Source organism: Perca fluviatilis, chromosome 8 (genome assembly GCF_010015445.1).
Source record: "Perca fluviatilis chromosome 8, GENO_Pfluv_1.0, whole genome shotgun sequence".
Classification (NCBI taxonomy): Eukaryota; Metazoa; Chordata; class Actinopteri; order Perciformes; family Percidae; genus Perca; species Perca fluviatilis.
The window spans coordinates 28839382-28852928 of NC_053119.1; the positions used below are offsets into that span (position 1 = coordinate 28839382).

The window sequence follows — 13547 nt, forward strand, 5'->3', positions numbered from 1 at the left end:
CCTGGTCACAGATAGAAAAGAAAGCCAGTGACCAGTTCTGTGGAGGTCCTTTGTCGATGGCCTATACCCACCAAGGGGTGTCAGGCATAAGTAGTAAGTACGTTTTTCTCCCATCCCGGAATGCTGTGTGGACTAGCCAGACTCTTGTCTGCAGCGCTGTGGAGGATGGCCTGGCAATGTGACTACTTACCATCAACACCATAGGCTACCCCTGCCATTGATCTATGGAATGCCGTTTTATTCAATATTAAATAAATGAATAAATAGATGAAAAAATACGCCTAGGAAATACATCCTGAAATTAATAAATGAGGCAATACATATATGAATAGATAAATATGTATGTAATTATATCGACTCATATATTTATGTATATTATATTTATTTATATATTTATTGCCTCATTTACTTATTTCAGGATGTATTTCATAGGCATAATTATTCATTTATGTTTTTATTAAATAAAACGGCATTCCATGATCTGCCCCTTTTGCTCCTCCAACCCCATATATATATATATATATATATATATATATATATATATATATATATATATACTCCAACCCATGGAGAACCCATTGACATATATGGGAGAACCCCGCTTTTTCGCTTCCCCCGCCTCCGCTGGACTGTCGTATGTTGATGACGTTAAGGTAATGGCCGCTCTCGCTGTGCCGTGAGGAGTGTTTTATTTTCTCCACCATAGCTGTTAAATTAAACCGTATAATAGTTACTGTAGATTGTAAAAAAAAAAGAACATCTGCAGGAGAGAGGGCAGTTCTTACCGCAGTAGTGCTGTCTTTGAAGAGCTCCGGGTCGGCAAGGTGAATATAAATGTGTGGTTGTTAGCAGTTAGCAAAGTGTAGCTGCGCTTTTAGCTTAAAGTTAGCTTCAGCGGAGGCTGCATTGTTAATTGAAAGACAGACGGGTGTGCTATAATGTCCGCGCATTGCTGAAGCGGCTATGTTCGGTTAGTTATGACGTAAAGACAACCGATTTACTGGTTTATATTCTTAAAGGAAGATTTGCTGTTCGGTGGGGGCAGTGTGCTCGTTGGTTAGCCGGCTCTCTTCGCGTTGACGTTGAAGTTATGGGCCTTGTTGCCAACTAGCACGACCTAGCTAGCTGTTAGAAGTGTTGGTTACCAGTGATGTTAAGCTGCAGGTGAACTTTTGTATGTACAAAAACGGACTTGTTGTCAAATTATCTTCACATTAGTAGCTAGGTAGCTTAAACCATGTAGCTAACTCTTACGAGACATTTGAAGTGTATGAGGTTTTAGCTCCTACCATTGGCAGATAAGGTTAGTTCACTTATTTATATGGGTTAACGTTAGTTGTTAGCTAGCTGGTCTGCTATTGCTAGGGGTTTTCTTTGCTGTTGATCTTGGAGCGCCGGAAGCTAACGTTAACTTTAATGAAGTAAATCCTGTTGTCATTTATAAACATATTATGTCTAAATCTCATATTAAGTGTTTCTAGAGTTACATTTTTTGTCTTCACCATTGAGATAGCCAGAACGTTAGGAAGCTAGCTAGCTAGTTTGTCCTTGCTCAGGCAAAGTCTAAATCACCCCCCCAAAAAACATTTAGAGTTTGCGTTGTGTGTGTTATTTAGTCCGATATATGCTCTACTGTATAATGAAGAGTTTCATATGCCAAACTTATTTAAACGTCTGGCAAGGCAATTATTTTATTCTTTCTATTCGGTTAAGATATATACAGTATTAGGTTGATTATGTGTAAGTTAAATACTCTTGAATACGCAATACCGTACATTTCCGAAGTAGTATTGTGGTTTGTAGTTGGAAAATCATTTTATATATATTTTCTCAGTGTGTGTGTGTGTTTATATTTTAACAACTTTAATGGTAAGTTAATGTTCTGAACTCCTACCTGGTAACTAACCTGGCGGACATGTAAATATGTTAAGTTGACAGTTCTTTAGAATAACATGTTCTTTTCTTGATACAGGAAAGCAGACCTTTTATTATCAAAGTGTAGGCTCCATAAGGATATAACATGTTGTTCTTAGTTTAATTTATTTTAGACTTGTTTAAAAAAAATATATATATATATAATGCAATAAACTTGTTGCCCTCTCTAATATAACCAGTATGAGCTGCTCTGTTTAGGCTACAAAACGTGCATGCAGGCTGAAATTCAACCGTGTGGTTTTGTTGGGATAAAGCTATAAGCAGAAGGAATATCTGCTAGCTGCTAGGCTAATGTGCAATGTTAAATACACAGAATATGGTACACGCACATAGCAGAGCTTGCAAACTGTGGCTTTTTTGTCGACAATGTGAACATTGTCAACATAACTCACAGGAAATCCCAAATACTTTCACACACTTCAGTGAAAGAGGAGGGGGCTCAAGTTCTGTCCATGGGTGTCCAGCATCTGCAGTTGCCATGCTATCTTTTGACAGGCTCTAGCTAAGTTACAGGAGATTAACTGACTCGTTTTTTTTTCTCTCGCTTGACAAGTCGACTGGACGTGACATGGGGGCGTGGCAGTATTGACTATTCCATTTTTTAAATTCGATATTCAAGATTGTGACTTAATTTCGATTTATAATCGAAATCGTGACACCCTTAATGCATACATACATGCATACACACACACTTACACTTACACATTTCTTTCTTTTTCATCTACATCAAACCAAATAATAACCCATCCAAACTAGACTTGGTATATAATCCCAGAAACCATACAGTCAGTATACAACACTATCACCTCAAGTCCTTTTTTTTTTTTTTATCCATTCAATATATTAATTTTAAATAGTCTCTTAAAATTGCTCATTGTTTGACATTATTTCATCTCTTCACTGCAGCTGTTCCATAAGTTAAGTCCTTTTGTTGTGATGCAGTGATATTTAGCATTTGTTCTTATAAGTTTCTTTTGAAATATAAAAGTTCCTCTTTTTGCTCTCTCTCATTTGAAACAATCCGTGGATACTGTTCAATAGCTGTTTATTATTTACTTTGTACATGATTTGTGCAGTTTTAAAGTCAACAATATTTTAGAATTGTAGTGTTTTTATTTTGATGAAAAGTGAATTAGTTGGTGCTCTATAAGTGATTTTTATTTACAAATCTTAAGGCTCTCATTCATGTTTCTTACAGACTACTGTTTTTTCTTTTTACAACAGAATATTCTCTTATGGATACTCCTGAAAGCCCTACCCAGTCCCCTCAGTCTCCTGAGGAAGAGGAGAAGGGCCTTTCTGACAGTGAGCTGCTGGATTCACCTGATGAAGAGGAGGGCAGGGTCATCTCAGACAGTGAGATAGTCCATGAAGAGGAGAATGGGGGGCTTGTTGATGAGGAGGAGGAGGAGGAGATGGTGGAAAACCGAGGAAGAGGTTCGGAATTCGAGGAGGAGAGGGAAGAAGACGATGAGGTAGTCCCTGACTTTGTTTCTGACACAGAAGATGAGGAGCCTGTAGGAGAAACAGAAGGGATGGGACAGGAGGATGGGGCCATTTTGCTGATGGAGGGGGATGAAGACGGTCCACAGCGGGACCAGTTTGATGAAGAGGACGAGAAGGAAGGAGAGGAGCAAGAGGATAGAATCTTTGACACCCCACAGTCCCCAGACTCAGAGCCAGAACAGAGCAAGAGCTTCATTGCTGAAGAGGATGGAGAGGACGGGGAGGGAGGATATGGTGAATACAGAAAGGACGACTCGCCAGATCCTGAGATTGCTGAGGTGGACGAGGAGGAGGAGGAGGAGGAGGAGGAGGAGGAAGAAGACGACAAAAGCAAGGCCGTGATGTACGGAAGGATGAGAGCTGAGGAAGAGGAGAGGAGGAGAGCTGTCGCGGTGAGGGAGATGAAGGATGACTCAGCATCCGTTTCCCGGGAGCTGGACGAGCACGAACTGGATTATGACGAGGAGGTCCCAGAGGAGCCCAGCATCCCTGCACTCGAGGAAGAGGAAGATGAAGAAGACACAAAAGTGGAGGGAGAAGAACGGGAGCAGATTGAGGACAAGAGCAGTAAGAAAAAAGAGAAGAAACCAATCCTCCCCCCATCTCCTAAAGACAATGAATTCAAGAGGACAGGTGACTCCAAAGGGCCTGAGAGGATGCGCAGAGATTCCTTCAGAGACAAGAAGAAGGATGAGGATGATGGAGAGATTGATGAAGGAGAGATTGATGTAAGTGATCGTAGTTATTAAATAATTATTATATGTTAAGTGTGAGGTGATTGGCTGGGTGCAGGTAAATTCATCAATACAAAACTTTGTAAAACAGTAGCTCTTAAATGTATAGACTGCAGTTATGGCAGGACAATAGAGACCGGTCTAAAGCATTCGTATCGGGGCCGATCCGGGCACATTTAAATGTGTTGGCATCGGCTTTACTTTCTTTACTGCACTTTACTGTGTTTTATCCAACTTAGCCCGCTGGTGTTGCACACTGCTCTCCTGCTCTCCTGCACTGGGCAGTGAAAATTAAAGTACTGGTAATGTGAAGAATAATTTGGGCACAGTGTGATTGCGAGTGACTCCGAATTCTGACGTCCAGTTTGGCAAAAAAGACTTTATGATTTGTTAACATTCTACCCTAGATCTCTCTTTCCCCGTGCAGTGCACAAAACTAGGGTTGCAACTAACTACTATTTTAATAGTCGAATAATCTATCAATTATAGAAATGTATAATGGACTATTCAGATTATGAATGGCACAATTACTAAATAGCTCTTATAATGCGTGTATAACCTTAATACTGTAATGCACAAGCATGTTATATCACCTTTTTTCAGGACAAACCGGGCTATCAGAATATGTATGTTACAGTGATTTCACATGAATGTATAACTAGGTGTATGACCATCAATACAAAATGGTAATCGAGGAGTGGTGCTGAGCAAAACCGAGAGCAGCGGTTGAGCAGGCAAATTAGACATATAAAAAAAAAAAAGTCTCTATGTGCCCTCCTGCAGCTGCAGACACACCTGCAGCTTTTTCTTTGCTGCAGCTGTTGATTTACAGTACAGGCCAAAAGTTTGGACACACCTTCTCATTCAATGTGTTTCCTTTATTTTCATGACTATTTACATTGTAGATTCTCACTGAAGGCATCAAAACTATGAATGAACACATATGGAATTATGTACTTAACAAAAAAGTGTGAAATAACTGAAAACATGTCTTATATTTTAGATTCCTCAAAGTAGCCACCCTTTGCTTTTTTTGATAACTCTGCAAACCCTTGGTGTTCTCTCAATGAGCTTCATGAGGTAGTCACCTGAAATGGTTTTCACTTCACAGGTGTTCTTTGTCAGGGTTAATTAGTGGAAGTTATTACCTTTATTAATACAAAAAGCAAAGGGTGGCTACTTTGAAGAATCTAAAATATAAGACATGTTTTCAGTTATTTCACACTTTTTTGTTAAGTACATAATTCCATATGTGTTCATTCATAGTTTTGATGACTTCAGTGAGAATCTACAATGTAAATAGTCATGAAAATAAAAAGGAAACGCATTGAATGAGAAGGTGTGTCCAAACTTTTGGCCTGTACTGTATGTTCTATAGGCTTGTGGCGATTGGGAATCAGATCGTATATATCATCGATTAGAGGGGTGATCGCCCATTGTTTTTTCCACACCGATATTAAGGTGACTAACTATACAACTTACTATCAGAACTGAGTTGTTGATGTTATGAAAAATAATCTCTCTGCACCCTACTGTGCATTTACAGATGTTTCTGGTGGAGCGGCAAGTAGGGCTGTGAGGGTCTAGATTTTTTTCATACCGTGGTGGAGAAGCAACATATCACGCAGTTTGGAGGTTAACCCCCGCCTCCTTTTTTTTTTTTTTCAAACAAGTTTACAGGTGTTTTATAAACCTGCATACATACACAAATTTGGGTGGAAAAAGGGTATTAGTGGGTAGTCTTGCAGAGTGAAATGTACTCCATGTCTGTTCAAGGTGGAGCTTTAAATATTAACATCATAATGCTGGATAGCTTAATGAATTATAGTGCATCATGTTTTAATTATCTTTTGAATCTGCAACATTTCTCTGTCCGTAGTAAAAGTACACAGTAGTAATAGTATACAGTTAAGTTGCATATTAATAAGTATAAATAAGTGATTTGGAGGCCTTTTGTGAGTTATTTTTTGGCTACAATGTGTTAAAATAGCAACATAATTCAATATTTTTCATATCTAAATCTTAAATGTAATGAACAGGCACTGCACTAGTATATTAAAAAAAACTTTTTTCCTTGTGCCGACTTTAACATGAAAAGACATGACTGATCTCAGGATGTGAGGGTGTCTTGTCACAGATTGTAAAAGGTGCACTTTTTGTAAGTGAATTCTTGCAATCTCAAGGGCCCAGAAGCTGCAAAAAACAGCAGAAGAAACTTGAGAGAGCAGACTCAGAAACGAACATGCACACTATTGGGATTGCATATACGTAAATCCGATTTTGCTCCTATGAATCTATGCACTTGCACTCTTGAATGTTCACTTGCAGACATCTTAAATCCAGTGTTTTAATCATTGCTCTGAACCCGTCTTTCTCAACGGTCTGTAGCGGGACCGTAGCTGGATTGTTATTGCGTTCGTAATGTTGCTCTGCTGCATGCTTGAAGTGACATGTTTTTAACGTTAGCATGGCCGAGTAACGTTAGCGCAACCAAGTAATGTTAGAGCGACGGGCAACAACAGTGGCTAAATTATGTCCGATTTATTTTAGAAACAAAAACCTTTGGAAAAACAGACTGTTATGCTACCTGGCTAGCTAGCAGCTATAATGTTACCCATAAATGTAAAATTATTAGTGTTAGAAATTGTTGTGTGCTATGGTGTTTTATCCTGTTAAAGAGAGTTATTTGTGGGTTGTTAGTTGTTGTGTTGTAAGTGTGAAGATATTTTGTTAAAGCAACAATTGTCAACCCTAGAATATCGCCGCAATATCAATATCTAGGTATTTGGTCAAGAATATCGTGATATCTGATTTTCAACCTATCGCCCAGCCATAGTTACTACCATGAGTGAGAACAGTTGACAGGCTCCCGTTCTCAATTCCCTCGCAGATTACTTCGGCCCTAGAGCTCTCTGAGTCAATGCACCGGTATACGGTATAAACCGGTATACCGCCCAGCACTATTTTGTCCTCAAAATACTTTTTTTTTTATTTGTTTATTTGTCAGGGACAAGGCAGCGCACATTATTACATACACAATTATCACAGTCAAAGCCATAATAATATGTGTAGATGTGTTGCATAAAATGTTTCTAGCCAATAGGCTAATTTGCAACCCCATTCACTGGTCAGGCCTTTCTAAAAAGATAATCCAAATATAATTTTTTTTTAAAGAACTACATAGTGTGAGTTACACAATCATGCAGCAGATACATTGTGTACTAATATATATTACATCAACATTTTACAGATTCATGACCACATTACATGAGCAGCGCACTGCAATGTTTCAATTCGCGATTATTTTCCCATTGCTCAATTATTAACTATTTACACAAAACAAATTTCAATAAGGTTCAAATCTCTATTTATTAAAATTGTTTAACACTGCACTGTTCAAGAAAAATTAATTTGTAGTGCAACCTGAAGCCAGATGTAGGCTATCAATCCAACCACAAAATAGTCACTTTCAGGAGGAATACAAAAATAAAAACTTAAAGTAAACCGAGCAAGTGCAAAAAGAATAGCCTGTATTTGCTTTTATTTTTTAACAGTAGTAGGTAAAATAATGAATAAGCTCTTGTTTAACATCCAGGCTCTTCTCCCTTTAATCTTACAGTAAGAAAAAGTGCAATTTTAGCAACATATGAAATCAGATGTATCAAATAAATCCAACATAAGGCAAGTTGCAGAGTGTCTAATAGAACAGTCTGTAATCGACTGGGTCACTCATAGGTCTGTCACGATAGTCAATAAATCAATTAATCGCTCGATAATTTTTCCGGCCGCGATAATTTCCATTTGCATGCTTGTTTGTTTTTCTCGTCTCTCTCTACCAAAGAGACTGGAGGACCACTCTCGGTTCCTTAGCGTAACGAGGAGTGAACCCTCTTGTCAGTCACATGGTCTTTGTGGGGGCGGTACTCCTGGCGGAGAGAGAGACAGAGACAGAAAACGCTAGTTGAGAGTTGGGGCAGGGTTTCCTGCAGCACTTTGCAGTTAAGGCGCCGTCAAAAAACTAAAAAGTATATGAGCGATATCAACCGTGTTACTCGGCGTCCCGTTTTCTCCCTTTCATTTCAAACCACACAGCTGACAACCTGCAGGTGGAGGCGGTGGAGACAGGCTCGGACATACAAGCGGTTTCAGGAAAGTGGCTGCATGTGTCAGACAATGCACAGAACATTAACGGTACAAGCCTACAGCTGTCCGCGGACACGGAGTGAGCGTGTGCGTGTTTGTGTGTGTCGGCCCGCCTGCCCCCACGAAGAAGCTGGACCTTCGCCAAAATGAAGACTGAAAAACAGAACTATTTTGGTACAAACATTTACTCGCCGTGTGGCAGATAGCCATATAGATAGATTAAATTTATTAATTATATATTATTTAAATTTAATATAGTCTTAAATAATTGTAAAATGTAGTACAGAGTCTGTAGTCTATCGCACAAACACTTGAGGAATGCAGCAAACTTTTGACAGCCAGTAGGCTATGAATTGCCTGGGAGAACATGCGTGTCACAAACGGCAATTCCGTACATCAGCGTGAAAGACGACATACTAAAGGAGATCAAAGACATATTGTGGATATTTAAAATGTCTTCCAGTTCTAGTGTTAAATATTCTTTAGAAATAAAAGTGTATTGATCTTTGAAAAAGTGTACCTGCATTATTATTCCATTATCATTAGATGCAAATTGGTCTCTCAACGACAATATTATCGTTTATCGCAATAATTTCTGGGACAATTTATCGTCCAGCAAAATTTGTTATCGTGACAGGCCTAGTCACTCATGATGATGGTAAACCAAAAAAATAACTCAACCGCCTGACAGCGTTTGATGATGCTTAATGTTAAGTCATAGCGGGGCATTAAAACGAATCAACGGACTAACATACCTTTGGGCTTCTAGTGGGAACACATTGCGTGTCACTATGTTCATAATCGCACATGCTTGGGTGTAACGCTTAGATCAGGCACAAAATATCAAGCCCGACCCTACCCGAGCCCGTGCACGTTATGTCCGAGCCCGGCCCGGCCCAACACATTAACTGGAATTATGAGCCTGAGCCCGATTTTAACAATTTGTTAATATTTGTTAATGTTAATAATAATAATAAAGGACTCGTGAGATCTCTGAAACAATCTGGCCTGGTTGCGCAATTATCGAAGACAGTGCTACAGTTGGGGGAGACACGATTTAACACATACACCCAGAGCTACGGGAGAAGCTGGAGAGGCATAGCTTTCTCCCCACCCAATTAGGCTAATAAAGTAATGATTAATAAAAACACAAATGCTTGATCAACAAGCCATCATTTACATTATCGATTACGTCGGCGAATCATCCCAACCCTACATGTTAAGCTCCCATACCCAGACCCCGCCCCACGGGGTGAACCTTGGCAGCCATGCGCAAACAGCCAAGCATCTAGCACAAACAATACATTACAACAGGGACAACAGAGTGTGTGTGTCTCTATATATATATATATATATATATATATATATATATATATATATATATATATATATATATATGCTAGATGCTTGGCTGTTTGCTTGTGTTATGTTTTTTTACCCTCAAAGTGTTTGCAACTTTTTTTGTGGCAGTGATGTTTCCTGTTTACAGTACGTTAACGAGTCTCTAATGCTGCGATATGGACTGACGAGTCTGATTTCCGGTTACACTATTGTCTACCGCAGGGGGACGTCCAGTTGCTTTGTTTCCAAAACTTAAATCGGTCTTAACTTTTTGCTCTAGGCATTCAAAATAAATGTAAAGACCTGAGTTTTTGCCGGACTGTCTGACGAGTGAATTCCGCCGCAGTGTCTGTGAATGAATGCTCAGCCAAGCCGGTGTTTCACTAGAGCATTAGCGTTATGAACGGTCGTACTATCTTTACCTTTAATCAAATCGCCTGAAAACGACCCCAGGATGATACAGTATAACCATTACAGACCTCTACACACATCAGACTGCTTGCTTTGTAACTCAACATTTCTCATTCTTGGCTGAGATGGACGACCTAGCGCTACATAAATTAGCAGAGGAGCTAGCTGCTTAAGGCCTCATACACACAGCCTGCCAGGTCTTTCTATTCATTTTAAATGGGGGTAGTGCAGTTAGGCTGCGGCGGAGTTTGCCGCAGAGGGGACTCAAAAAAACGCAAAATTTGAGACAGACTTAACTTTTGGAGAAACACAACCCCACTTCACGCTGCAGTGGCCAACCGTGGAACCGGCGATCAGACTTGTCACTGTGTTTTGAGGTCGGTGTGATAATCCCGTTCAGTAAACGGGAAACATCACTAACTTATAACTTATCGCTATCACAAGAAGGTTTTAAAACACTATGAGGGTAAAAAAACGATACACAAGCACTGAACTGCCCAGGGGTTTGTGTAACCGCTGAATGTTTCCTGCAACAACAAAACACTCTTCACACATATGGGCTGTTTGTTAAGGGACACACAACCCTGTGGCAAATTGCCGGATCGCTTTTATTGGTCTGAACGTAGCTTGATACCGACAAAACACCAGAGTAAATTTCAGCCTGCATGCAAGAACAAAACGAATATTTGAATCCCAAAATTGAAAATCAAATACCTAACCATCGAACGAATGTTCGGATCCAGCTTGGCTAATATTAAGTGCTTTGGCGTCCTTCTGTTAGTAACTTTGGGGTAGGCCTACAATGGTTCTAGTGAATGCTGCAGGCAGCAATACCACAGGCCAAGCAATCGGCCCATTCCAAACAGGCATACTTTGAATGGGAGCTGTACTAGTTTATTTAAAATGTCGTTCAAGTTGGAGCTTTAAATTCTAATATAATGCTGGAAAGTTTAATAAATAATAATGCACCATATTTTAATTGTTATATTTTCTGAGTAAAATCTGAGTCTACGTAGCCAGTAATATTTCTCTGTCAGGAAAATGTAGTGGTACAGTGTTTTCCTTTGAGGAAGAAGTATATAGTAAGTCAGTAGTGTACAGTTGGGATGCATATTACTTTATATTAAGTGCTTTGGGGGCCTTCTGTAAGTTATTTGGGGGTACAATGGTTCTGGAGAAAGCTGCAAGTAGCAATACAGAAGGCCAAGCAATCTGCCCGTTCCAACAGGCACGTTTTGACCCGGCACTACACTAGTTAAATACAAATAACCCACTCTCTAGATACCTTATTTTTTATACGATACAATTAAATGATCTAAGGTGTCATGATTTGCCTCTTGTATGTCTGGGCAGGATGATGACCTGGAGGAGGGGGAAGTCAAAGATCCCTCGGACAGGAAGATCAGACCACGTCCCATCTGCAGGTTCTTCATCAAAGGTAGGTGGTCTTGAGCAGGTCTCATCCCAGAGATATATATATATATATATAAGCATGGCTGATATTATCTGCCAAATTTAACTTATGACAGATACATAAGTATGTGTATTTAAGCTGGTAAGTAACCAGTAATTGCAGTGCCACACTGACCACCAGGCAGCACTGATGAGTTAATTTTTCTACAGTAAAATGTCTCACTCAGTACATATCTCAGTCAGAATTCTTTTAATAACCACTCTATTCCTGATATTTACAGTGGGACACCACTAGAATAAAAGCTTTTACAACTGATGCTGTTGTATATTCATAAAATAGTTTTGCTTATGTGTAGGGGGTGTTAATTTTGATTTATTTTTCTGACCGAAAGCCGACCCTTGTTAACTGACCATGAACCGACAAGCAGGCAACTGAGTCACAGTTTACCTGTCCTGGAGGCTCGGACATGCTCACGGACACTAATACAAGTCGCGCAACCAGATGTTGCATGCACATGCAGCCGTTTTCCTGGAACCGCGAGGTTGTCAGTGTCATCTGTAGGGCTGTGTACTGAATTCGATACTTTTTAGGCACTGACCCATTTGCCTCTAAAGTATTGAGTATCGAAAAATGCCTGGTTATTCAATACCCAATTTCAATTACAAACGTAACGTGTAATGTATTAGTCACGGATACCCAGCCCTAGTCATCTCTGTGTCTGCCTGGCATGCTCTGTGTGTAGGACTGCCGGCAGTCCTCACTCAACATGTATGTGGCTGCTGTCCGGAACAAAAGGAGCTTAAAACGCAACTTGCTAGTTCAAACTTTGCAACTTTTATCCAGTAGTTAAGAAATAAATTGCAATTTTTCTTTTACCATGCATTTTTTTTTTAGCTACTTAAAATGTTGTTTGTAATGTTGTTTGTAAACTGTTTAACTAATAGTAATAATCGGTCAAAATTAACATCCCTACCAAGCGGCACCCTCCGGTGCTGAAAATGAAGCCTATGCGGAAGTGCCAAAAGTAAACCTAACAGGCTTTGACTTCTGTTAAAGCGTAACTCTCGCCAAAATGCATCCTAGGGTATTTTTGTGAATATACGTGAGTCAAACTTTAGTTTAAAAGCATATTTAGGACCGAATCGCCACTTTTAAGATTCACCGTATTCTCGTTTTTTCGGTCAAATGGCCTTTTGAATGGGAGTGATAGGGGCACTCTCATGCTAGTCTCAAACTAGCTATTTTCGAAATACTAAGAAGGCTCGACACAACATGAAACTTCAAGCTTCAAGTATCACCGGGAGCTCTACACCTTAACGCAAGCATTGGCAACATTCTTTGTGTACACAGATTTACTAAAAAAGTTTTTGAGCAACTCACCGCAGCTGTTGTTGTTGTTTCCAGCCATACCACCTCGGCAGTCAAAACGAGTCGATATCCGAATGTGAATGAACAGACTCTATATGAGGCTCCTTTTTCAACTACAAGGTCAATATTGTTTTTCAATAACGACAAAACGACTTATCCGTGCATTTCTATGGAACTAAGCTTTAGGAGCTTTCCGTCTTTACTCTCCTCCCGGTTACGTTGCATCCGGAAATCAATTGTTTTTGACTGATAAAATGGCTGCGGCCGGAAACAACAAGAGCTATGCTGAGTTCAAAACCTTTCTTTTTAGTAAACTCTGGGTACACAAACAATGTTGTCAATGCTTTCGTTTAAGGTGTAGAGCCCCTGGTGATACTTGGAGCATAGTTTCATGTTGTGTCGAGCCTTCTTAATGTTTTAAAAATAGCTATTTTGAGGCTAGCATAAAAGTGTCCCTACCATTCCCATTCAAAAGGCCATTTGACCGAAAAACGATATGCTTTTAAAAGAAAGTTTGACACAGGTACATTCACAAAAAGACTCTAGGTTGCATTTTGGCGAGAGTTACGCTTTAAGTTTGCTAACACAGGAACACAAATAATGCTGTTGGATCTTTAAGATTAGACACAGTGACCAGACATAATTAATGATTTCACTCTGAACAATGACTACAATTCTCAAACCTCTTCAATATT

At 39.6% G+C, this 13547-nt stretch overlaps 1 protein-coding gene across 6 annotated transcripts in view; it reads left to right on the forward strand.

Annotated features, from left to right (window-relative positions):
* Positions 1-590: 590 nt before the first annotated feature.
* zc3h18 (zinc finger CCCH-type containing 18) overlaps positions 591-13547 on the forward strand; it is a 56337-nt gene continuing 43380 nt past the window's right edge. For 5 of the 6 annotated variants that reach the window (XM_039808301.1, XM_039808303.1, XM_039808304.1 and 2 more), the window contains exons 1-3: positions 660-824; positions 3160-4169; positions 11424-11508. In XM_039808301.1, the coding sequence (XP_039664235.1) occupies positions 3171-4169; positions 11424-11508 (1084 nt within the window). In that variant the 5' untranslated portion in view covers positions 660-824; positions 3160-3170. The other variant, XM_039808302.1, reaches the window with a different exon arrangement.